The following is a 24,512-nucleotide window of genomic DNA, read 5'->3' as shown; positions in this document are numbered from 1 at the left end:
GAGGCTGGAAAATGGCAAATTCTATTTTGCTTTCTGAAACTTTCTGCATTTAAAAATATACGTATTTTTTCAATCCACAGTTGAATCCTCAGATGTGCATGGATATAGAGAGCTGCCACGGGTGTGCACTGGTGTGCACGGATATACATATACATGCAGATATGTACAGGTGTGCATAGGTGTACATGGACATAAGAGGCACACAGATGTGAGCAAATACACATAGGTGCACACAGATGTGAGATATAGATACATGGATGTAATGGTTGGTGGAGGCCATAGGTGCCACATACCCATCTTCTCTCAGGTCTCCCTGGGGGCAGCCAGCAGCCTCACAAGCCCCTCAGAGCCATGCAGGGAGTCTGTGCCTTGGGCTCCTGACCCAGCCTCCCACAGCTGCTGCAGGTGTCTGACCCCTGAGGGGCACGCACATTGCACTGAACAGGAGCTCAGCAGTGGGGGTGGCAGAGGCCGAGCAGGGGGCCAGCGACTGTGGGAGGCTGCAGGGGGAGCAGGAGGACCGGGCCACTGGGCCAGCCACACCAGGAGGTGTGGGGTCCGGGGCAGGTCATGGGGGCCCGGAGCAGAGCCCTGCCTCCTGGGTCAGTAGCAGAGGCGAGCCCTCTTCCCTCGGAGCCCCGCTGGTTCCCCGAGGATGGAGGAACCGGTGCTGGCTGCTGCCTCTTCCTGGCAGGGTCCAGGGGGCAGCTGTGGCGTCTCCCACGACCCAACCAGGGGACCACCCACCCTGACTGACCTGGTGGCTGTGACTTACCGCAGGTCCAGCCTCTTCCTCAACCCTCAGGGTGCCCCGAGATGCCCCGCTCACCCAAGCCAACCTCGGAGACCCCAGGGGCAGCCAGCTGGAAGCCCTGCCCCCAGCAGGCATCCTGCTCTGAAGTTGGAGCAGCAGCCTTTTCTGTGGACCTTGGATGAAGGCCAGAGGCCACAGGAGCCAGGATCAGCTCAGGTCAGGGTCCGGTCCTTGCCTGTGGCTGGGGACAGGGCTGGGTCCCTCCGCTGGCCTGGTGGACACATGGAATCAGGTGCCCCCTCATGTGGGTTGCGTGTCCACATCATGTGTCTGGGCATCACATCTCAGAGGGTGTACGACTGCCTCTCAGGCGCCCGGGCAGCGCCCAGAGTGGCACAGGCGAGTCCCCTCCCGGTTGTCCCCCAGGAAAGGGACAGCATCAACCCAGCTCTGAGCAAAGGAGGGAGAGGATCTGGGGTGAGGTCTGGAACTGAGGTGCTTCCACTGGACAGAACCAGCCCTCCCCCAGGGCCCAGTTTCTCCCCCAGAAACAAGCCAGATAAGGATTTGCACTTATGTCCATTTTTTAAAAAAGGTACAGAGCATCACTGAAAATACAATCACCTGGACAACTGCAAATGTCACAGTTTAGCCACGGGCCCAGGAACACGCCCCCACAGCCCAGCATATCCCGTGGGGGCCGGGTCCCCTAGACTGGCATCTGGGACCACTTTGCTGGTTCCCTGGAACAAGTGGGACTTGCCCCCCAAGGAGGAGAAAGCAGGGAGGCCTGGTGGGTACCTGGGCCCCACCACTGGCCCTGTGTAGGCAGGGACAGCAAACCAGCCCCCAGTAGCCAGGGTGCCCTGCAGGCTGGGGGTCACAGCCAGGGCATGAAGCAGGGCCGAGAGGGGCCGTGCTCTGGGTGCCATAATGCAAGTCAAGGACCCCTCGTGGAGGCAAGTGGCCCTCGGACCATGGGTCCCAAGGACAGACCACCAGGGCCTCAGTCACAGTTGCCACAAGGTGATGATGTGGACATGATGCCGGAGACCTGGCTGCTGACACAGAGAAGACAGGGAGCTCTGAGGTCGAGGCCTGGCTTGCTGCCTGCGGCGTCAGGAATCTGACTGTCCCCCAGGCGGGACGGCAGGTCAGCTGAGGTCACGCCTTGGCCTCACACGGCAAGCACACCATCCTCCGGGGCTGGGAGCGGGGCTCCGTCCTGCGTGACCTTCTCTTGCGCGGGACTCACCAGCTCCTGGGCCGGCGGCAGGGGCTGGTGGCGGCTCTGTTCGAAGTGGCGCAGGCCCACCAGCACGGCGGCAAGGAAGTAGGCGGCGAAGAGCAGCAGGAAGTAGACGAAGTAGATGAGGAACTGGAACAGAGAGGCGCAGGTGAGGTCAGGGGAGCACTTGGAGGAGGGGAGGGGCACCCAGGGCTCACAGACAGGGCAACAGAGAGGTGCCGATGAGGTCACAGAAGCATCTGAGGGGGGAGAGGGAGGGGCACCCAGGGAACAGGGACATGGGAACAGAGAGGCACGGGTGAGGTCAGGGGACACCTGGGGGAGGGGGAGAGGGCACCCAGGGCTCACAGACAGGAGAACAGAGAGGCACAGGTGAGGTCAGGGGAGCACCTGGGGGAGGCGGAGAGGCACCCAGGGAACGGGGACATGGGAACAGAGAGGCACAGGTGAGGTCAGGGGAGCACCTGGGGGAGGCGGAGGGGCACCCAGGGAACAGGGACATGGGAACAGAGAGGCACGGGTGAGGTCAGGGGAGCACCTGGGGGAGGGGGAGAGGGCACCCAGGGCTCACAGACATGGGAACAGAGAGGCACAGGTGAGGTCAGGGGAGCACCCGGGGGAGGGGGAGAGGGCACCCAGGGCTCACAGACAGGGGAACAGAGAGGCACAGGTCAGGTCACAGGAACGCCTGGGGAGGGGGGCGGGGCGCACAGGCCTCCACTGGCCAGCCAAGCAGCAGCACAGCCTGCACTTCTGAGCCTCTGGGATCCTGCCTGAGGCATTCTGATCACTTGGTGTGACAGCAAATGTGTGCTTGGCTCTGGGGCCAAGTCTTCACACCTGTGTGGATGGAGCCTGGTGGAGGGGTACAGACCATCCAGTCGCCCAGCACAGCCCCCATGGCCCTAGGGCCTGGGCAACCCCGAACCCGACGACCCGTGAAGCTGCCCAGCAGGGATGCACAGGGACCTGGGCCCAGCACAGAGGACCCTCCCACCTGAATCTCAGATCACCGGGCACAGGGGTTCAGGGTGTCTCCCTCATCTGCGGGCCAAGGCGCCGGAGCTCTACTCCCCCAGGGGGGCTGCCTGAGACCCCCTTAGGCACCAGCATGCTCAGCCCTCCTAGGAAAGCTCTTTTTCAGAAGTAAAACCAGGAAGTGAACCATCAGAGACTTCGTGTCCAGGACCCTGGGGCCGGCATGTCTTGCCTCTTTCTCTCCGAGTGTGAGCGAAGCCCCGGACACTGCACAGAGAGCACTCAAAGGTGACTGAAAGCTGGACAGGCAGACCAGCCTTGACCTTGGAGTCTGAGGAGCAACACGGCAACGTGTTCCCTGGTTTTTTCTTCTTTATGCTGCCTGTATTCTTAAAGGAACCAAAGAAGCCAGAAAATCAGAAATCCCAAAACACGTGGGAAAAAAACCAACACTAACAAAAGCTGCTCTGAACGAAGGATCAGGAGAGGGACCACCGGCCCAGCAGGACGGGACAGTGAAGAATGGGAACCACTCTACTCCAGCCAGACCCCACCCTCATGACCCAGGCTATGATGCCCCCAGTCTGGTCAGGCGGTGTTGGTCAGGGCCCGGTGGGGAGCTGGAACGTTCACCCCCACAGAGACCACACGGAAAGCCTGGACTGTCGCTCTTACCAGGCGATGTCCCCCACTCGTTGAAGAGTCAGGACTTTCAACCCACCCAGCAGTGTCAAGAATGCTCTGCCCCCACTAAGATCACTAGAGACCACAGGGGGAGCGGTAATGAGGCACCCAGGCCCCTCTCAACCACTCGTGGCCACCTTGGGGAGCGGGCACTCCTATCCTTGCCCCCACACACCCCTCAGTGTGAGGAAGGCTGAGTGGGGAGTCTGGACATCCACCCCCCCTGGCTATAAAGAGGTACAAGCTCCTAGTCCTCTGCGAGAGTGGTGTCAGGAAAAGCCAGCTAAAACAGAGGATTAAATAAGATCCAGAGTGACTTCCCTGGTGGTCCAGTGGTTAAGAATCCACCATGCAATGCAGGGGACGCAGGTTCAATCCCAGGTCAAGGCACTAAGATCTCACATGCCTCAGAGTAACTAAGTCCAAGTACTGCAACTAAGACCCAAAGCAGCCAAATAAATATTTTTTTAAAAAAATAAGATCTAGAATCTTATAACATAATGGCCAAAATGTACAGGTTTCACTTTAAAAAAATCACTCAGCAAACTTAGAAAAAGTTCTCTAAATGAATGAAATACAATCAACAGAGACTGATACCAGGATGACAAAGATGATAAAGCTTTGCAGAAAAGAAATGGAAGAGATAAAGAAGAAAAGTTACAGTAAAGTTACAGTAAAAGAAAAATACAGTAACCAATATAAAAACTTAAAAAATGGTCTTGACAACAGAATGGCAGGAACAGAGAAAAGAACTGGTGCACTGGAAGATGGAACAACAGAAATGGGCAAATCTTAACAACAAAACAGATAGGGAAAAGAGCAGAGCCTCATTCTCTAGGGGACAACACACTGTTATAGAAGTAAAACAAGAAGAAAGAAAAAGGATGGAACTGAAAAAGTACTTGAGGAAATAATGGCTGTGAAAATGTCTCAAATCTGGCAAGGGACATAAACCTGCATATTTAAGAAGGTGCATGTGTATCACGTTCAGTTGCTCAGTCATGTCCAACTCTTTGCAACTCCACAGACTGCAGCCCACAAGGCTCCTCTGTCCATGGAATTTTCCGGGCAAGAATACTGGAGTGAGTTGCCATTTCTCCCTACAGGGCATCTTCCCAACACAGGGATTGCACTTGCATCTCCTATCTCCTGCATTGGCAGGCAGCTTCTTGACCACTGAGCCACCTTGGAAGCCCCTTAAGAGTGTGAGGGAACCCCAAACAAAACACCCACCCCAAATCAGACCAACACAGATCATAGTCAAATTTCTGAAAGCTAAAGACAAAGGAAAAATCTTGAAAGCAGCCAGAAAAAAAATGACACTATAGGGGAAAAATGAGAATAACAGTGGATTTTTCATCAGAAACCAGGAAGATCACGAGGAAATGACAAATTTTTCACATGCTGAACAAAAAAACTTTTTAACCCAGAAACCTATTCCACTGAAAACATCCTTCAGAAATGAAAAATAAATCAAGATACTTTCAGGTCAAGAAAAACTAAGAGAACAATTTGTCACCAGCAGACCTGCCCAAAAAGAACGCCTGAAGAAGGTCCTCTAAACAGAAAGTAAATGATAAGAAACCTGTGACATCAAGAATGAGAAACAACAGTGATCAAAATTATGGGTAAATAGACTTTTCTTCTCTCCAGTTTCCCAAATGTTTGTTAGCTGAAGTAAAACCTATAACCCCTTCTTAGGCAGCTCTAACGATATATAGGGGAAATAAATAAGGCACTCGTACTATAAACAGTGGAGGGAAAAGTGACTTAAAGGAGGTTAGATTTTAATACTTACTACAACTGGCCATTTAATACACAAAGCAACTATCAAAAAAGTTATCACAAGAGATACACTCAAATTACACATCAGATAACCCAAAAAGAAGTTCTGAAGAATCTGTAAATGACATATGAAAAGGCAGGGGGAAAGAAAACAGAAACAAAAGGCAGAGAATAAAAGGAAAACAAAAAGGAAATGACAGATGTAAGTTCTAAGACAGCACAATTACACTAAATATAAATGGTCTAAATAAACTAATCAAAGAAAGAGATTGGCAGAGTGAGTTAAAAAACATGACAACCATATGCTATCTACAAGAAACTCAAGTATAACAATATAATCAGGTTAAAGATAAAAGGACAGAGGCTTCCCTGGTGGCTCAGTGGTAAAAAAAAAAATCCACCTGCCAATGCGGGAGACATAGTTCAATCCCTGATCTGGGATGATCCCATATGCCACGGAGCAACTAAGCCTGTGTGCCATCACGAATGAGCCCGTGCTCTAGAGCCCAGGAATTGCAACTACTGAGCCCACGTGATGTAACTACTGAAGCCCACGTGCCCTAGAGCCTGTGCTCAGCACCAAGAGAAGCCACTGCAATGAGAAATCCATGCACCGCAACTAGAGAAAGCTTGCACAACAATGAAGACCTGGCACAGCCAATAAATAAATAAAAACTGGGGGGGGGGAAAGCCAAAGGAAAGCAGAACGGCTATACAAATGTCATGTAAAGTAGACTTTGGAGAAAAGAAAATGACCACAGGCAAAGAAGGACATCATATAATGTTAAAAGACTCAATCCACCAAGACACACTGTGCATGTGTATGCAACAAGTAGTTGAAAAAATGTGAAGTAAAAACATGATAGAATTGAAAGAAAAAATAGACAAATTCACAGTTATAAATGAAAACTTTAACATTCCTTTCTCAACAATAGGCCAGACAGAAAATCCATAAGGATACAGAAAAAACCAATAACCACCATTAACAATAGGATGTAATCAGTATTTATAGAATACTCCACCCCCAAACAGCAGAATTCACATTCTTTTCAAGTGTTCATGCAGCATATAACAAGACAGACCATGTCCTGGGCCATAAAACAAACCTTGACATAATGCAGATTGTGCTCTCTGATCACAACAGAATAGAATCAAAAATATAAATCAATAACAGAAAGACAGGAAAACAATCAAACACTTGGAAACTAAACAAAACATTTTGAAATAATCATAGGTCAAAGAGAAAGTATGAAAAGAGACAAAAATACATAGAAATGAAAGAAAATGAAGATACAACATATCAAAATCTGTAGGATGTAGCTAAAGCAGGCTCAGAAGGGAATGTATAGTAATAAATGCAAATATTAGAAAAGAAAAAGTCTCTAATCATTAATCTAAGCTTCCATCTCAAGAACCTAGAAAAAGATTAGCAAAATAAATCCAAAGCAAGTAAAACAAAGGAAACACTTAAAACAAAAGTTCTAGCCAGTGCAATAAGAAAGTAAATAAAAAACATTTAAGAAAAGACCTCCTGGAACAAATAAGTGACCTCAACAAGATTACACAAGATTAACACACACAAGTCAATGTATTTCTTACACAGGCAGACCTCAGATATTGCTCAGTTCCAGAACACCCCAATAAATATTGCAATAAAGCCACTCACACAAATTTTTTGGTTTCCCAGTACATATAAAAATTATGTTTACACTATACTATAGTCTATTAAATGTGTAATAGCATTATGTCTAAAAACACAATGTACATACCTTAATAAAAATATTTTATTGCTAAAAAATGCCAACCGCCATCTGACAATGCAGGGTTGCCACAAATCTTCAACTTGTAAAAAAGTATCTTCGAAGCATGGCAAAGTGAAGTACAATAAAATGAGATCTGCCTGACTTCCCTGGTGGCTCAGACGGTGAAAGCGGCTGCCTACAATAAGATCCCCTGGAGAAGGAAATGGCAACCCACTCCAGTACTCTTGCCTGGAAAAACCCATGGAAAGATGAAGAAGCCTGTTAGGCAACATTCCATGGGGCCACAAAGAGTCGGACACAACTGAGCGACTTCACTTTCTTTTCTTTCTTGTACTAGCAATGAACACCCGGACACTGTTATAGACTGAACTATCTCCCTTCAAAATTCATTGTTGAAGCCCTAACCCCCAGTATGACTGCTATGTGGAGATAAGACCTTTCAGGGGTCATTAAGGTTAAATGAGGTCAAGAGGGTAGAACTCTGATCCAGTATGACTGCTGTCCTCACACGAGACAGAGATACCAGGCGTGCACACAGAAGACAGACCAAGTGAGGAGAAGGGCCTCAGGGGGAACCAAACCTGCAAACACCTTGATCTCACACTTCCAGCCTCCAGATTGTTAGAGAATAGATGGCTGTTGCACAAACTGCCCAGTCTGTGATATTTTGTTATGGCAGTCCTTGCAGATTAATGCAGACACCGAAACTAAAATGATCACATGACAATTGCTCACAAAGCACTGCAATACCCAGGAATAAATCTAAGAAAACATGCACAGCACTTCAGTACTTGCATGCATGTCAAAAACTACAAAATGCTGAAAAAGAAATCAAAGAAGTTCCAAGTAAACGGAGAGACATACCACGTTCACAGGCTGAAGACTCAGCAGAGTAAAAGATGTCAATTCTCCCAATACTGGTAAACAGGCTTAATTCAATTCCTAGCAAAACCACAACAGAAGTTTCTGTAAATATAGACAAGATTACTCTAAAATGTAGAGGGAAAGGCAAAGAAAGCCTAATGGCTAAAACAATTCTGAAAAGAATTTCAAAGTTGGAGGAATCGGTGTACCCAATTTTAAAACTTACCACACAGCTACACAAGCTATGTGTACAAGCACAAGCTACACAAGCAAGACAGTGTGGTGGTGGAGGAAGCGTGGAGACACAGTCCAACAGAACAGACAGAGTGCCCAGAAGCAGGCTCAGACAAGTGGTGAGAAAGCAATTCAGTCTTTCAACAAATGGTGCTGGAGCGACTAGACATCCACAGACAAAGGAACAACATAATGTCACACCTTACACAAACGTTAACTCCAAACAGGTCACAGACTTAGGTGTCGAACTATAAAGCTTTAATAAGAAGCTGGGGAAAGTCTTTGGGACTCAGGACCAGACAGAGTTATTATGTGTGCTGTGCTAAGTCACTTCCGTCCTGTCTGACTCTGCAAAACCCTGTGGACTATACGTAGCCCACCCGGTTCCTCAGTCCATGGGGTTCTGCAGGCAAGAATACTGGAGTGGATTGCCATTTGCTTCTCCAGGGGATCTTCCCGACCCAGGACTCGAACCCGCATCTCTTGTGTCTCCTGCATTGGCAGGTGGGTTCTTTACCCACTAGTGCCACCTGGGAAGCCCAGAATTATATGCAATACCAAAACTAAGATCCACAAAAGGACAAAGGAATGAATCAGACCTCATCAAAATTAAAAACTTCTACTCTGCAAACAGCCCTATTAAGAAGGCGAGATGGTCTGCCATGGACTGGGAGATGCCTGCAAAGCACATGTCCAACAAAGGACTGGTATCTAGAATAAGCAGACATGCTCAAAGTCAAGAATAAAAAGACAAAGGCCCCAACCAGGAAATGGGCAGGAAATGGAAGAAACCCTTCACCCAGGAGGATGCACAGATGCAGCTGCACATGAGAAGAGAAGCGTCACCACCATCAGGGAGTGAGTGTGTGCGTGCTCAGTTCTGTTGGACTTTTGGCGACCCCATGGTCTGTAGCCGCCAGGCTCCTCAGTCCAAGGAATTTTCCAGGCAAGAATACTGGAGTAGGTAGCCATTCCCTTCTCCAGAGGATCTTCCTGACCCAGGGATGGAACCCAGGTCTCCTGCATTACAGGCAGATTCTTTACTGTCTGAGCCATCAGGGAAGCCCATCATAGCCATCATGGAAAAAAATGCAAATTAAAACCACAGGGATCAGCTAACGGCTAAACAAACGGTGACCCCATCAAAGGCTGGTGAGAATGTGGAGAAACTGGCTTCCTCAGGCATGGCGGGTGAGAAGGAAAAAACGGTGCAGAACAGTCTGGCAGCCACCCCAGGACTCAGTGACTGCACTTCAGGGCATTTATCCAGAGAAACGGAACTCCAGGTTCACACAGAAAGCTATATACCAATGTTTAGAGCAGGACCAAGCTGGGGCTCCTGGCGGTAAGCAGGTAAGAGCCTGGGTCCAGTCACCAGGGAACCCACACAGCACAGGACCCGACGGGAGTGTCTCTAGGAGCTGGGACGAGTGGTTAAAAGTCAATCCTGACTCACAGGGTTCCACGTAAGGGCACTCTCGAGATGACAACACTACAGAAATGGGCGCAAACCGGGGCTGCTGGGGTTGGGGCCCAGCGTGGCCGCAGGGGGTGGGCAGGCATGCTCCCATCTCGACTGCGGGTTCCACATCCCCCTAGTGCCTGCACCCCAGAGCTGCAGGATGTGGCCAGTGGGGAGGCTAGGTATGTGAGTCTCTGCATTACCTGTTACCCTGCGTGTGAGTGTGTGGTGACCCAGAAATACTGTTTAACTTAAAGGCCAGCCCCCCAGGCCAGCTCCCCACATGCTCTGGGCTGGTTCCCACCACCAGCTTCGTTCCCCACTCCCACTCTCACCACCTATGACAGAGGGATGGGCCCCCAGTGCACTGCACGTGGAAACAGTAAGCGAGAGGAGCAGGGATGACTCTCCTGCCGGACACCACCAGGATCCGTAATTTCTAATGACTAGCAAGCCTGTAGAGCTCCCTTTTAACCAAGAAACTAAAGCAGCCAGACAAAAATCAATGTAATGTCAGCTTGACCTGGCAAGGCCATAAAGTACCACGTGGCGGGGCTGGGCTGAGACAGGGGAGGAAAGTCCAGCCCTGTCTCCAGCCTGGAGCCCCTGAGAAGCCCCACTGCCCAGAGCCAGGACGACCGGAGCTCCAGGGAATGGGAACACCCTTAGGTATGGAGGCCCCTTGCAGGCCAGGTGGATGGCTGCCAGCAAGGCCCACAAACAAGCCAGGAGGCAATGGCGCTCCCTGCGGAGGCTGCCGCTCCAGAGGGGAGGCCTCACCAGAGAGTCCCAGTGAAAGAGGGCCCAATCCACCACCTCTGGACGGAGGTCTGGTGCCTTTGGACTGCCCCTCCCGCCCAGCTGTAGGCGCAGTCACAGATGCCCCGTGGACCTGAGTCCAGCTTGGCCACCTTACTCAGCCACAGTCCCCAGTGTTCAGCCTGGGGGTCCCTCCTGGGGAAGCAGGGCCGAGACCTGCCTGCTTGGGTGGACACAAAGGGCCACAGGCTCTGATGTCCTTCCCGAACCCCAGCCAAAAATCCCGTTTCTGAACAAGAGGGTATCTTGTGCCCGGAACCTTCTTCCTGGTCAGCTCTGGCAAGGCAGTCACCAGTGCAAGGCTGACTCGGCACCCTTGGACAAAGGGCTAGATTTCTCCATGGAGCCGCCACACCCCAGGGAGGCCCAGCTCCCAGCAGGTGGAGGCTGCACCGAGAAGCCCGGTGACAACCCTCCTGCAGGCCCATACTCTGGCTAGTTCCAGCTCACTCAGAGGTCCTGCCCTGGCCGAGGCACCGGGAGTCCAGCCTGAGCGTGTCCCAGGTCTCATGTTCTTCTCGGGAGACAGAGGACTGGATGGAGGGAGGGGTCGGGAAGGGGGCTGACAGGCACCAAGGTCAGTCAACTCTGGAGCTCCGCTCTCATCTGCCCCCACAGAGAGCTGTCCCATGAGCAGGACCCACTGCAGGAAGGCCTGTGGGAGGGCACAGTGGATGCTTAGGACCATGCCTCCAGCCTTCCCGGGACCTCAGCCAGTGTAGGGGGTACCCAGGGTCCCGAGAGCTCCTGCAGAAGTGACTGGCACCCAGGCTGGCCTCGGGGACCCCAGAGATCTCACTGGACTTGACATGCCTACGGCACTGCCCAATGTGGGCAGCATTCACAGCCCCAACCTGAGCCCCACAAGGGAGCTGCCCAAGTTTGCAGCAGGCAGCCAGATTGTGGCCCTCAGCCTCCCTGCCCTCTGACCCTTCCCTCTCTGTTTCCACTCAGTCCAGAGAGTCCGGCCAGAGATGTCCCTGCCTGCAGTGTGTCTATGGTCTGGGTCCCGGGAGGGGTGGCACTGCTGGCCGGGCGGGCACCAGGACGCCTGGCCAGGACTTCTCCCCCAACCCACCCTGAGGCGTCCCTCCTCCAGGAAGTGAACCCGAAAGTGGAGCTAACCTGAGAGTGGACCGGGAGGCCCAGGCCTCGCTTGTCGGAGACGATGAGGGTGATGATGGTCTTGAGAACGGTGGCGAGGAATGTGTTGATGCCAAAGACCAGGGCGCGGAGCTCTTGAGAAAGAGAAGCCGCGATCTGAAAACTTAACAGGGAAACGGGCCGAGGTCAGACCACTGGGGCGAGATACGCCCACAGGTGCAGATGACCCAGCTAGCTGGCAGTGCTCTCAGGCAGCCAGGAACAGCCGCGGGTCCACCGAGGCTGCAGGGCTTGCAGGGAGACCATGAGACCTACGCAGCGCCTGGGCTGCCCACTGCCCTGGGCCTGTGCTCTGAGCTGTACATCCTCCCTTGGTGACCCATAAAGGGAGCGCAGAGCCAGGCACAGAAGGCAGCCCTGGGAGATAAAGTCTCCTGGAAACCCTGGGACAAAGTAAGTTGTCGTCACTACAGGGCTCTTAGAAAACCGTCTCCCTGAAAGCAGGGTGTTAACACAACCACAGGCACAGACGGGCATGAGGAAAATTCTGGATTTAAAGTCCTTTGCTGTTAAATGAGTCAGTAAATTAGAAAAAGACCCATAAAACAAATAAAGCAGCAAGAGGAATTAATATGCTCAGTGCTTCCAGGGCTCTGCACAGAAATTAACATTTGAACACACTTTTCAATTAAAAGTCCCAAAGTGCCTTAAAAGAAACTAGACAGGAAACGTTCTCAAGTTCTGAAGAATGAGTGAACAAAAATGAGTGGAAAAAAAGAAGCCTTACAGAGAATGACAAAGGCTAGGGAGCTTCTGCTGGGGGTGCGGGAGGGCTGGGACGACAAGAAATACATGAAGTGCCAGGGTGGGCAGGCACACAGTAACTCGAGCAATAGATTAACTCCTGGAAACAGGAGCCCAGCCAGGTCCCACCGGTACAGGCAGAATAAAACGCCACCCGTACGACTGATGGAGATGATGCTGCCAGAGCTCCATGAGTGGGATTAAAGCCAACGGTAACACGGTTTCACACTCCATGAAAGGCCCCTGCCATCACACCCACAGGTGGGAGAATAAACGGGCTGCAGACGACCGGGGAATAGGAAATCCCAGCGGGAAAAGAACCCACGGGTGTGAACCGGCCAGGACAGCAGGGATAGGCCACTGGCCCACGAGCCGCCCTCCACCCACGCCTGCCTGGCCCTGTGTGCAGCATCCCTTAAACCCTTTCTAAAGCACATGAACTCTGACCTGGCTGGCCCACTTCCGGAACCACCTGAGGCCATTATCAGAACTTCAGAAGGAAAATGTAGGTGAGAGGGTGAGGCTTCTGAGCTATGCGTCTCAGGGAGATACTGGAGACGGTGGCCTTGTCACCAGGAAGACCAAAAACAATGCCCTCTGGACACAGAGCCGCAGGCTTATGAGGCGGGGGTAGCGATGACTCCAGCAGCCTGACACCACATGTCAGCCACGGAGCCTGGGGAGTTCTGCTGTCTCCTTCTCACCTTTGTGTCTCACGTTTGACCTTTTCTGCATCGTATTTGATCTTTCTGCTACTAGCACCCATGGCTTTTACAATTAACACACGAGACACCAGGTGTCCTGAGAGAACTGAGGGGAAGACACCTCAGTTTCCACAATGCTGACGGTGGCAGGAGCGGTGGGGCACTTACAGGCTGAGAGCGCGTCAGGACAGGAGGATGCAGCGTCCCGCTTGTGTGGGAGGCCAGGCCTGGGGCCACGGCCACACGGCCACAGGGGCAGGAGGGCGGCGGAGCATAAACCGTGCCAGTAGGACCAGGGTGTGGTCTGGGTGCCTGGGCAGCACTGGCCCAGGAAATGAAAGGACAGGGTCTGATCCGGGCTCCCTCCCACAGACCAGCGCAGGCATGCGTCTGACGTGCAGGGGAGCCAGGCCACCATGCCGTGGGCAGGGGGGCGGGCTGCAGAGGGGCAGGAGTCTGAGGACACCATCCAAGCGCAACACAAGGCGGGGGCATATGTTCTCACATGGGTGTGACCGGAGTGGATGGTCCAAGTCGGGACGGAGGTGCCCCAGGGGAGACGGGGCGCAGAGGGGAGCTGGAGCCAAACAGCTGGGGACAGTGACAGGCCACCTGCCGGGTACAGGTGTTGAGCATGTGTTGTGTGTCACATACATGGTGTGGACACGTGTGTCTGGGGTGAACACACAGTGTGAGAGGTCCAGTTCAGATGGTGCACTGAGGGGTCAGGAGCCAGACCCAGCAGGATGTGGCTGGGGAAGGTTCTGGAAGGCACAGTGGGTTGGCAGGCAGCTCTTGGGACATCCCCAGGTGGGTGCAGGAGCGTCACCAGGGGTGTGAGGAACCTAAGGGCATCAGGGAAGGTCTCCCTTGGGCAGAAGGTCAGCTGGGTCACCCAGTTACTGCTGTGAGCCTCCCTGCCCAGAAGCGGGAGAGGACGGGAATGGCCTCCGAGTCACCCATGACAGGACCTCAGGGCAGGGAGGCAGGGAGGAAGGACTACAGAGGTCCAATCTGTGTGGACACCAGAGGCTCAAGGGGGAAGCACAGGGGACGCCCACACAGACCGGACTCCTCGCCCAGCCTTAGGGTCCTGGCAGCTGAGACAGGGCATGCTGTGGGCATGGGGGCTCCTGGCTAAAGGCACCTGGGGCTCACTCTCCCACATGAGCAGTACATACCCTGCTGCTCCCCATGGAACCTTCTGGAAGGAGACCTTCTGCTACATACCATCCATGGCCCTCCAGCCACCCCCCCCACCCCCCCCCCGCCTCCAGTTTCTCAGGCCACCTGCCAGCCCCGGCCCGACTCACGTGGCGATGGGCACCAGGAACTGGTAGGAGCCGCGGAAGAGCACGAAGGCCACGTAGCACAACCAAATGTTGTCGGTCTTGTACATGAGGAACACCAGCCCCGCCTGCAGCAGCGTCACCACCGCGATGACCAGCCTGGCCCACAGCACCCAGCGGATCTTCACGAAGCCCGCGGCGAAGGAGGTGAGGGCACCTGGGGAGACAAGGCGCATCACAGCCATCCCCGTCGTCACGGTGGCCGCCCCATGGGGCGGGGCGTACCTAGCAGCGTGGAGGCGGCGTCCGCCCCGCCGTTGTAGACCCTGGTGGTGTCCGTGGTGGGGTTGACCACTTTCCACAGGATGTGCACGTAGTAGACGATCAGGTAGTAGCCGGCGGAGTTGAAGACCCACCAGAGAGACCAGAGGCGCAGCTGCGGCAGCTGCACCACGCGGCCCAGCTCTCCGAGCATGCGCACGAACGTCGAGTCCCGCCAGGCGGCCGGCGGCCAGCCCGGCTTCACGCCCGCGGCCTGCGCCTGGCCCGGGTTCATCTGGTCCAGCTCGGAGGGCGCCGCCCCGGCACGCACGGGCGCTCCGCGGTTGAAGAAGAGGCTGCGCTTGGGGCGCTTCAGGAAGAGCGCCAGCACCAGGCTAAAGGTGAGGAAGGCCAGCGAGATGTAGTTGAGCGTGGAGAAGGGGACCCTGCCCATGGTGACCAGCAGCTGGCCCAGCACCGAGCTGGTGAAGACGCCCAGCAGCACCGAGGCCCGCGAGTAGCTGGCCATTTGCTGGTAGCGGGCAGGGGGCACCAGCGAGAAGATGTAGGAGGAGTAGGCGATGCGGGCAGCCATGGTGATGCTGAAGAAGAACTCCATGAACTGCATGTGCAACACCGTGGAGCCAAACAGCAGCAGAAGCCACACAGATACGTAGCTCAGGCCCTGCAGCAGCAGCACCGGCTTGTAGCAGAGGTAGTCAGTCAGCAAGAAGATGGGCACCAGCACGGCCAGGTTCGAGTAGGACAGCACCGGCGTGATCTCGTTGGTGACCTGCGGGACAGCACATGCGTGACCTCCAACCCCAGAGCACCGTCCCTGCTGCTCTGGGCGCCCGTCACGTCTGCTGGGCTGGGCCCAGCACCTGCGAGCCCCACATGGCCCCCATGCACCCCCAAGTCACCCCATCTCCTGTGCCCTTTTACCACAGCACCCCACCAGGACTATGTGGCGGGTACTGTCCTCCAAACACATGCAGCCCTTTAGGGCTGTCCAGGGCCTCCGAGAAAACAGAAGCACAACCAGACCCCCAAACGTGTTCCATTCTGATCCCATCCCCAAGGGTGTGCTCCTCAGGAAACAGCTACTGACACCTGCACAGTGCTGGTAAGTATGCTGAAAATAATCAGCAACTACATGCTAAGCCATTGATCCAGGCATGTCTCTAATGAAATAACAACATGATAGGATTTCCCCTTAAATCTAACGATATAGAAGACAGAGCTGTGACTAATCTACACTCTTGCCAGCAGCCAAGGAAGGCCTTTGGTGGCCAGTCTCACTCTGTCCCAGGGCACAGGGGATGCTGCAGCCACCCTTGCACCAGCCACGCAGGAGAGCAAAGCTGGGCCCTCACCCCCACCTGTCAGGCAGGACTAGGAGCTGCCTTCAAGGGAGCCAGGACTCCCAGCTTCACTAAGAGAGCTGTCCATGGCCTTGGCCGTTCAGCTCTCCACTCAGACAGGGCCGGCCCAGCAGGACACTCTGTCCTGGGCACGTAGGACAAGGCCACAGCCACAGACCCCCTTGGGATGCAAGCCAGATGTCCTCCCACTGCCCAGGAAGGGCCACCCTGGGCCTGCGCCCCAGGAAGAGGTCCCAGCTTTTGAGAGACCCAAGTCTTTGGCCTCGCCCCGCCTTCCTGGGGGATGCACACGGGAGGCAGCCTGTGCTCGGAGCCTCTCCCGAGGCCCAGCTGGGTGTTTAGCAGGTAGTCTCCTACAGGAATCCAAATGACCCCACCTGACCTTCCCAGGAGCTTCATCTGACCCCAAATGACCCTCCCAGGAGTTCCACCTGACCCCAACTGACCTTCCCAGGGCCTAGACATGGCTCAGATCAGCCAGGGGCAGCAACAGGTAAGCCTCTGGCCTTGTTGGACTCTCAGAGGCTTTGGCCTCCCTTGGTTCCCACCCGACTCAGGGTGCTAACCCTGACATGCGCCTGACTACCTACTAACACCAAGGCCCACTTCACAGATGCACCAAGGACCCAGAGCTGAGCCCAGGTCAGCACGCAGGGCCCAGCTGAGCCCACTGCTTCCTGGAGGCTCACCCATGGTTTTCTGCAGCCGTCGTGTCTGTCCACCCAGAACTTGCAGCCTAACTGGCTAGGCCTGGGCACTGCTTCTGAGTCTGTGCTCGGGACCCCAAGCTGGCCACACACCCACTGCCTCCAGGGCTCCCCTGCCCGCTGGAAGCCACCCAATACTGAGCACTAGAGCCTCAGGACAGTCCAAGACAGTCTTGGTGCAAGTCTGTTCTCAGGGGCGCTGAAAAACCAGTGCTGGTCCCAGAGTCATGGGAGCCAGTTACAGGGTCAGAGCCTTGTTTATGGAAAATTTCGGGAACATCAAACAACCACTCAGTTAGTGGTCGAGCCCTCTTGGCAGGTGGCTTGCACAGCTGCAGGGCCATGGGGTCAGAACCACAGGAGGCCAGCCGTTCTTTCTTGTCCCCTCACTTGCTGATCCGCTTTCTCCAGCTGGGCAGGCACGCAGGCCAGGGGGGCAGACCCATGTCATTATTTGGGAACTGCGGGGAGCATGGCACCCACGGAGTCCCTGTGGCAGGTGGCGTGAGAGTTGCCTCATCCTGGTGCAGCCAGTGTTGCTGGGCCATGTTCCCAGCACCTCGGTGAGGACAGGCTAGATCCAGACTGGCAGGCAGGACGAGGAAGCCATGCCCACACCAGGATCCAGGTGGCCGCAGGGCAGCCAACAGGAGGCTTAGCCCGGGCCCTGTGGCAGGCAGGACAAGGAAAGGATGCCATGGGCTCTGAGGACCATGGGACAAGGGGCACAGGGCAGGGCCAGGCCATAGGTGACCAGAATTCCAAGATGAGTGGCGTCAACAGCCTACACTTGGCTGCACCCAGAGGGGCGCAGGGAGCGAGGGCAGGACAGGGGCTGTCACACCAATAACAGGCAGGGTCAGCCATGGGCCAGCAAGGACTACTGTGTAAAATGTCCTGGGCCGGGGTCATCATGGAGGTGGGGTGGGGGGCTGCAGGACCCAACCCGGACAGCTCAGGTGCAGAGGAGTCACAGGGCCCAAGGGGCAAAGCAAACCTCGTACCCGCCAGGAAGTACGTCATGAACCAAAGGGCAGGGGGTTGGGGGGTGGGGGGTGGGGGTGGGCGGGATGTGTGTGCAGGCAACACTCAGCATAAACTGGGAAGAATGGGGCTGAGTTCACAGTGAAACTGCAGCCTAGAAGGGGAGGAAGCTGGGGGACAGGAGACACTGGGCCCCCCAGTACCAGAAGCCTACCAGGCACAGGAAGGCAGACGCCTGCAGAGGGGGAATCTGGCAAGGCCAGGCTTGGGGACAGCCAGGAACATGAGACGCCACAGCAGAAATCAAGGAAATCTAAGCCCGGCAGCAAGCCCTTCGTCTATCAGATGGGCACAAACTCAACAGCGCCTGGTGGGTGCTGACGAAATGGAGTCAGGGCCCAGCCTCGCACTGCAGAGGGTGGAAGCGACTGCAGCAGCATTTCCCCTGGGGAACGGACCGAGCTGGAGACCTTAGAGACCCTTGGAGCAAGGTGGGGGAGGGGGTTCTTGGTGGTTTGAGGCCCTGAATGCGAGCTGGGCAGTATCAGCCTGTATCTATGCTGGAGAAGTGACTGTGGTCACAGACCTGCCGGGCTCTACCTGAACAGGCCTCTGCCGATCTTGGGTCACATCCAAGGCCTGGTGGGAGGCTTAATTTCTGGAACCTACTATTTAGGAGCTAACTTGTGACCTGAGAGGGCAGGCAAGTGGGAGTTTACTACAGAGGTTTTCCTTATAGTTATTTTAATGGCACGTCCCACGGGGGCTCACTCCTAAGTCATCTTGGCAGTGGACGGTGGGCCCTTGTGGAACAGAGTGGTGTCCGGGGAACTGGCCAGTCAGTGAATGAGGGACGTGCCACACCCAGTGTTGGAAGGAGGCAAGGCCCTCCACCCCAGACTCACCTGGGAAGTCACCCCTCTGGCCGTGGGGTTGGAGCCCTCACACACACATGGCTTTGAGCCTGTGCATGACGCCGGGGCACATGGGTGTGTTTGGTTTCCAAGAGGGCTACTTTGAGGGGGCAGGCTCGTGTGCACAGCAATTCCATACGGCTTAATCCTGGGGTCACTGAGGGGTGGGGACCAAGCCCTGGACCAGGGAGAGGCAGGAGCTCCCTGAAGAAATCAAGTGGGGAATCCCTGTGGGACCCAGTGGGGTCCAGCGGCAGGGGGTATGGAGGCCAAGGTCACTGTGCAAGGGACAGATGGGGTTGGGGTCAGGCTCTGGGGTGGCAGGTGGTCCTAAGGGAGGACGAGGAGGGATGGTGAACAGACCCTGGCCATGTGCTCCATCAACCAACGGACTCTGAGTCCTCTTGATTTGCTTTATTTTATGGAGACAGAAACCAGCAGGGACATTGCCTGCTGCTGCTTTTACGCAAGACTCCTGTGGGGTATAAGCTTATTAGTCGGGTTCCAACGAGATCCTTTGTCCTTGTTGCTGAGCAAAAGGCAAATTCCTTCTGTAATCCCTCTCCACAAACAGCCTCTGCTTGGAAGCAAGGGCTCCACAAGCGGGTGGGCAGGCAGTGGGCTCTGCCCCGGAGGCCCACGGCAGGCATGACCCCTCCACCAGACCTGCCACCACCCCACAGGGACCTGGTGGCTGCCAGCACCTGCAGCCATGCAGCCCCCACGCTCCGGCCCGTCCCACTCGCATGCGCCCCCAACGTGCCTGTGTCTGCGTGAAGTTCTTGTCGGGGCCCAGGAGGTAAGGCGTGATGAAGCTCTCCCCAGGCCGCATCTGGGCCATGAAGCCGTAGAAGCAGAGGAAGGACACCAGGCACCACCAGGACTGCTGCTCACGGCCGGGCTGGGGCTCCTCCGGCGCCTGCTTCTCCACCTCCGGGCCAGAGAGCGCCATGCTGCCAGGAAATGGACGGGACGTTGCACCTGAAGGGGGAGCTAGAGTCAGGGTGGCTCCACAGACAACTGCAGCCGCCTCCCCCCAAAACTCTGTAGTGACGGGCTCCCCACCACACCAGTCATTCAACCAGAACTCACATCACACGGAGGAGAGGGGCCCCCAGCCCCAGCCCTGCGCCCCCAACCTGGAGCTTGTGACAATCCCGATGCCAGGCCTAGCCAGGCTGGGTTGTCACCACCTCTGGGGGCTCCAGGGCTGCACTCCGTAGGGTGGCAGGAACCACGTGGGGCCCATAAATGCTAAGTAACTGAAAGTAAATGCAATTTAAGATCCAGGTCCCCAGGAACCCCAGGCTCCAGTCATGTGCTCACAGTGCTGCCTGCTGTGGGCCGGTGGGCACGCAGGACCCCTGTGCCCTGCCCCAGAGGCCCGAGACAGACACGACCCCTCTGCCGAACCTCCCACCACAAGGTCTGATAACTGCTCCTGCGTCTGGAGTCTCAATGTCACAGCACCAGGCGTGTCCATGTGCCAGGCACAGCAGAAGAGCGGTCCTAAGACAGCCAAGAGGATGGGGTAGGAAGAGGCCCTGCTGGGCACACAGCCCCTCCAGGAGGCCAGGCACACATCCGGGTGCAGCACAGGGGTCCGTGATGGCGGCAGGGTAAGAACCCTCCCACCTCCCCGGGCGAGCCTGGGCCACTTTCAGCAAGGGAGCTACGGTCTGATGAGCAGGTTGCTCCTTCCTCTCTCGTTCATTTCCGTGACTCACAGAAAATGGGGCAGGGGTGTCACAGCAGTAACCCCCTGGAGAAGCCAGGGTTAGTGGGTTTATTCATGAGGCTACAAGGAGAGGCAGCAGCGGCCTGGGGGTTACTGGGTCCTAGGACCTGGTCCCAGCCTTCTCAAGAGCTAAGTGAAACACCAGCCAAGAAGGGGGGCCAGAAGCCCCTGGGAGATGTGGCTTCCTGGAGAGCACACAGCCCAAATGGCTCTAGCAGAAAGACTGTTTAAGGCAGGCACATACGGCCCCCACTCCAGCTCCAGGACTCCCCTCAAGCTCACTCACGACTCCTGGGCCACTGCTGCCTGAGTGCCAGGAAAACAGAGACCCTCAGTCAGCTGAGCACCAGCATGGGGTGAACAGCCAAAAACTTACAAAGCACGGGGCCCCCAGGAGCAGGTTCCCACACTGTCTGTCCCCAGGCTCCCCGGGAGCAGGCACCCACAGGCCACCATGCTCCCAGTCCCCACAGGCTCAAGAGCTCAGGAGCCCCCACGCTCCCTGTCCCCAGGGGCTCAGGGGCCCCCTGTTCTGAAAGGTGTTGTCTCCAGAGATGACAGAGATTCCCTACCTGGTGCCCCCGAAATTCCGAATCCCGGCGCAAAACTCTCAGACTCCAGAGCACACCGGCTTCTACATTTCTACTTCCTGGACTCCCACAGTTTCTGAAGCCCGAGGCGGTGCTTCTGAGAGTTCCGTGAGAGCCTGTCTGTCAGTAGGTCTGGGGCAGGCAGGACTCTGCTCCCTGACAACGCTCCCCCCTCCTCCCCGGAACTCCCAAACAGCAGGAGCTGATGACAGCTCCGCCCCCAGTACCTGAGGCCAGCACCACAACCCCCAGCGCTCAGACACCCCGGCGCCCAGCCCTGAGGGTCCCAAGAGTCACAGTGGTGGACCACTGCCCTCCCCAGCAGCACCAATCTGCAAGAGTCCACACCCTGTGATGGCCAGGGACCTGGTGAGGGGGTCGAGGGCAGCTCTGCAGACGCCCGGGGTTTACATGGGACCTCTAGGAGTGTCCCACCAGCTGCTCCCCTCCAGCCCACCCCATCCCTGCAATCTGGGGAGGTTGAGCTCGCTGCTGCTGGAGTCCCTCACCTTCCTCCCCCAGCCAGCGAGAGAAGCCTGGGCTCCTCAGCTCCTGGACCACAGGATGAGGAGGGCCCAGGGTCACCTGCGGCTCGTCCCTCTGGGCTGCGGCCTACTGGCTGGTGGGTCTCCCTCCCATCTACCTGCTTCTGCACAACCTTCTGCTCAAGACGCCATAGGCAAAACCTCAGGCCTGCTTCCCGCTGGGGTGGCAGAAAGAAAGCAGCCTTCTCATCTGGACTGGGGTGCTGGGGAGGTCAGGGAGGCCCACGACCACTCCAGAAGGAGGGACCCAGGCTGCCTCTGTGTTTCTCTGTGCCCCGGTGTCAGGGACCCACTCTCCAAGGATATGAGCCAAGATGCCCAACCCGGACAAAGGCAGCCGCCTGTCCTAAGAAACGTCTACTGCCCGGTGGACCTTGGAGCCCAGCCCTGCCAGCCCGCCCTCCACCCCGCCCCACGCCAGGGGAGCAGAAATAGCAGTGAAGACCCGGAAAGCTCAGAAGGTACCAGACCCTGTGGGGTTCCCTTCAAAAACAGTCACTTTCATTTCTGCTTTATGTTTTCTCCTGCTGCTGCTGCTGCTGCTAAGTCACTTCAGTCGTGTCTGAGTCTGTGCGACCCCATAGATGGCAGCCCACCAGGCTCCACCGTTCCTGGGATTCTCCAGGCAAGAACACTGGAGTGGGTTGCCATTGCCTTCTCCTGAGTGTCACTTAAAAATCTGCCCCTCCCACCCATATGAGGCCCTTCTCCAACTTTGGGGGGTGGGGTGGGGGGTCGCAGTCCCCGCCTGTCCTGTGCCAGCACCTCTGGTGACTCCCCATGTAACAGGCCTTGCAGAGGCATCCAGGTCAGAGCTGTGGAGACAGGCTGACCTGTCACTTATCACAGGCCTCACTGAAGACAGAGTGCTAGGCTCGAGGGGTTGGCGTCCTGGCCACTGTGAGACCACCACCCGGGGCCATAAGCGATGGCACTGATTTGCACTGGAGGGGCCAGGAGGCCGGGCCCATTTTGGAATGCGTGCCCCCCCATGCACCACCCCACACACTTCCCAAAGATTCCAAAGCAGGCAGAGGGCAGCCAGCGCATGTGCCCATGGCTGGACTGCAGAGTCATGGGGAGGGCCTGGGCCCATCCAGGGAGCACAGGTGGCCACATCAGAGCATAGGACCCTTATGTGGGGCTGGGGCAGGGGTGCAGAAGAAAGAGTGGATGCAGAGCTGGGCTTTCCCTGGGGGGCCAGGCACTGCGTGTGTTCCTGGCGGCCTTGGGGGCCTCAAGGATTACCCACCCTGTTAATTTATTCTACCCACATGAGGGCATTGCCATGGCTAAGATTAAAGTCCTCTTCCAAACACTCAGGCCCGGGAAGGCGAGTCGGAGGGACCCATCATGTACTCACGGCCACAGAAACGGCACCCAGGGCAAGGGAGGTGCCCGAGCTCAGGGCAAGGGGGCAGGCAGGCCGCTGAAGGAAGCACTGCCCAGCACCTGGGCAGGCCACAGTGAAGACGAGGACCTTCAGGAGAAGTTCCTGACCATCACCCTGGAAGGCTCCTTCTGACAACCCGTGCTCCCACCCTCTCCCACCAGTTCTGTGCTCCCAGCACCTGGGAAGGCTGGAGACCCAAGACCAAGACAAACCAAACACCATGGCTCTCGTCTGGCCCTTCAGGAGAGCCACCACTGCCTCAGGCTGCCATCTGCTCACTGAACAGAGAAAAGCCTTGTGCCCTCCCAGATCACATGACAGTTTGTGTTCCAGAGAGTAAAAAGGAAAACCATCTGGCCATCCCTACTGTGGACATCAAACCCACAAGTTGAAAACCCCCTGGACATGCTGGTCATCTTTCCCTAGCACAGATAGCTGTAACTTGGGGTCATTAAACCCACAGATGCCCCTTCTGAAAGTAAGCATCCTGCCAGCGCGAGTTCTTGCAGTCCAGCAGAAGCCGCTGGGTGGGCTGCCCATCCGCGGCCTGGGCACCTGGCTCCCAAACCTGCAGGGGGAGGCAGTTCTGCTGATTCGGTCTGGGCTGGTGGGGAGGGGGGCCCTCCGGCCTCCCTTCCTGAAGGGGCACCCAGCAGGGGGCTCCAAGGACTATGGCACCTGCAGGCTGTGGGTGGCCTGGAAGACAGCTGCTTGCAGATTCCCGCTGGCCTTCTGAGACCTGCGACCCTGACACCCGAGGTGCCAGGAATCCCATGAACACACGTGTGACGGTCACCCCGAGGCTCTCCAGCACACGTGGGGTAAGAGCGTGCCTCCCGGAGAGGTGCAGAGTGTCCCACGGCCCTGGACATTCTCCAGCGCCCGGCTCCAACCGCGCCAGGAGCTGCTCCAAGGGGAAGTTGTTCACACCTACAGACTCCCAGCGCAGGAAACGACAATGGCTTGTCTGGAGACCAGACACGCAGTCCGGCTCCCCTTCTTGCCCGGAGCCCGCGCGTAAGGTGACAGAGGCTCGGAGAGTGCGCCGGGGTTGCCACGTGGGACGAGGCTGCACGTGGGGCGAGGGTGCATGTGGGGCTCACTGCCCCCGCACTCATCTCCAGCGCCCCCGTGCCCAACCCCATCCCGGGACCAGGAGCCCCCGGCTCGTGTTCCCCCGCCGCCCCCCGACCCCAGCACCCGCAGCGCCTGCACCTAGAGGTCTCCCCGAGCCCCAAAGCCTGGCCTGCGCGCACTCCGGCATTGGGAGCGTGTGACCCCCGCGCGCTCCCTGCAGCCCGGCCAGCAACCCCACGACCTTCTCGGACCGCGCAGCCCCAATACCTGCGCGCTCGCGGCCTCCGGGCTAGGGGCTGGGGACCACAGTGCCCACAATGCCGCGCGGCCGCTCGCTTCCGGTAGGCTGGGGGAGGGGGGCACCTGGCCCCGCCCCGCCACCCGTTGCCGGGACACCAGCCGCAGGGTCTTCGACACCGCCCCCC

General features: G+C 56.3%; 1 protein-coding gene across 5 annotated transcripts; it reads right to left on the bottom strand.

Annotated features, from left to right (window-relative positions):
- Positions 1–87: 87 nt before the first annotated feature.
- On the bottom strand, positions 88–24,512 carry SLC19A1 (solute carrier family 19 member 1). 5 transcript variants are annotated; one of them, XM_061167429.1, is made up of 7 exons: positions 20,071–20,353; positions 19,508–19,725; positions 14,779–15,547; positions 14,518–14,710; positions 11,718–11,859; positions 11,023–11,247; positions 88–2,132 (listed from the first exon to the last, which is right to left on the bottom strand). In XM_061167429.1, the coding sequence occupies exons 1-7, from the start codon at positions 20,225–20,227 to the stop codon at positions 1,932–1,934; spliced, it is 1,905 nt and encodes a 634-aa protein (XP_061023412.1). In that variant the 5' UTR covers positions 20,228–20,353; the 3' UTR covers positions 88–1,931. The 5 variants fall into 5 exon arrangements, with proteins under 5 accessions (XP_061023412.1, XP_061023413.1, XP_061023415.1 ...); XM_061167430.1 differs by having other exon boundaries at positions 20,158–20,353; XM_061167432.1 differs by lacking the exon at positions 20,071–20,353 and adding an exon at positions 24,355–24,512 and having other exon boundaries at positions 89–2,132.

The sequence above is a fragment of the Dama dama genome, chromosome 19, assembly GCF_033118175.1.
Source record: "Dama dama isolate Ldn47 chromosome 19, ASM3311817v1, whole genome shotgun sequence".
NCBI classification, from domain to species: domain Eukaryota; kingdom Metazoa; phylum Chordata; class Mammalia; order Artiodactyla; family Cervidae; genus Dama; species Dama dama.
Note: the sequence above shows the minus strand (reverse complement) of the source record. Positions and strands in the feature narration are given on the sequence as shown.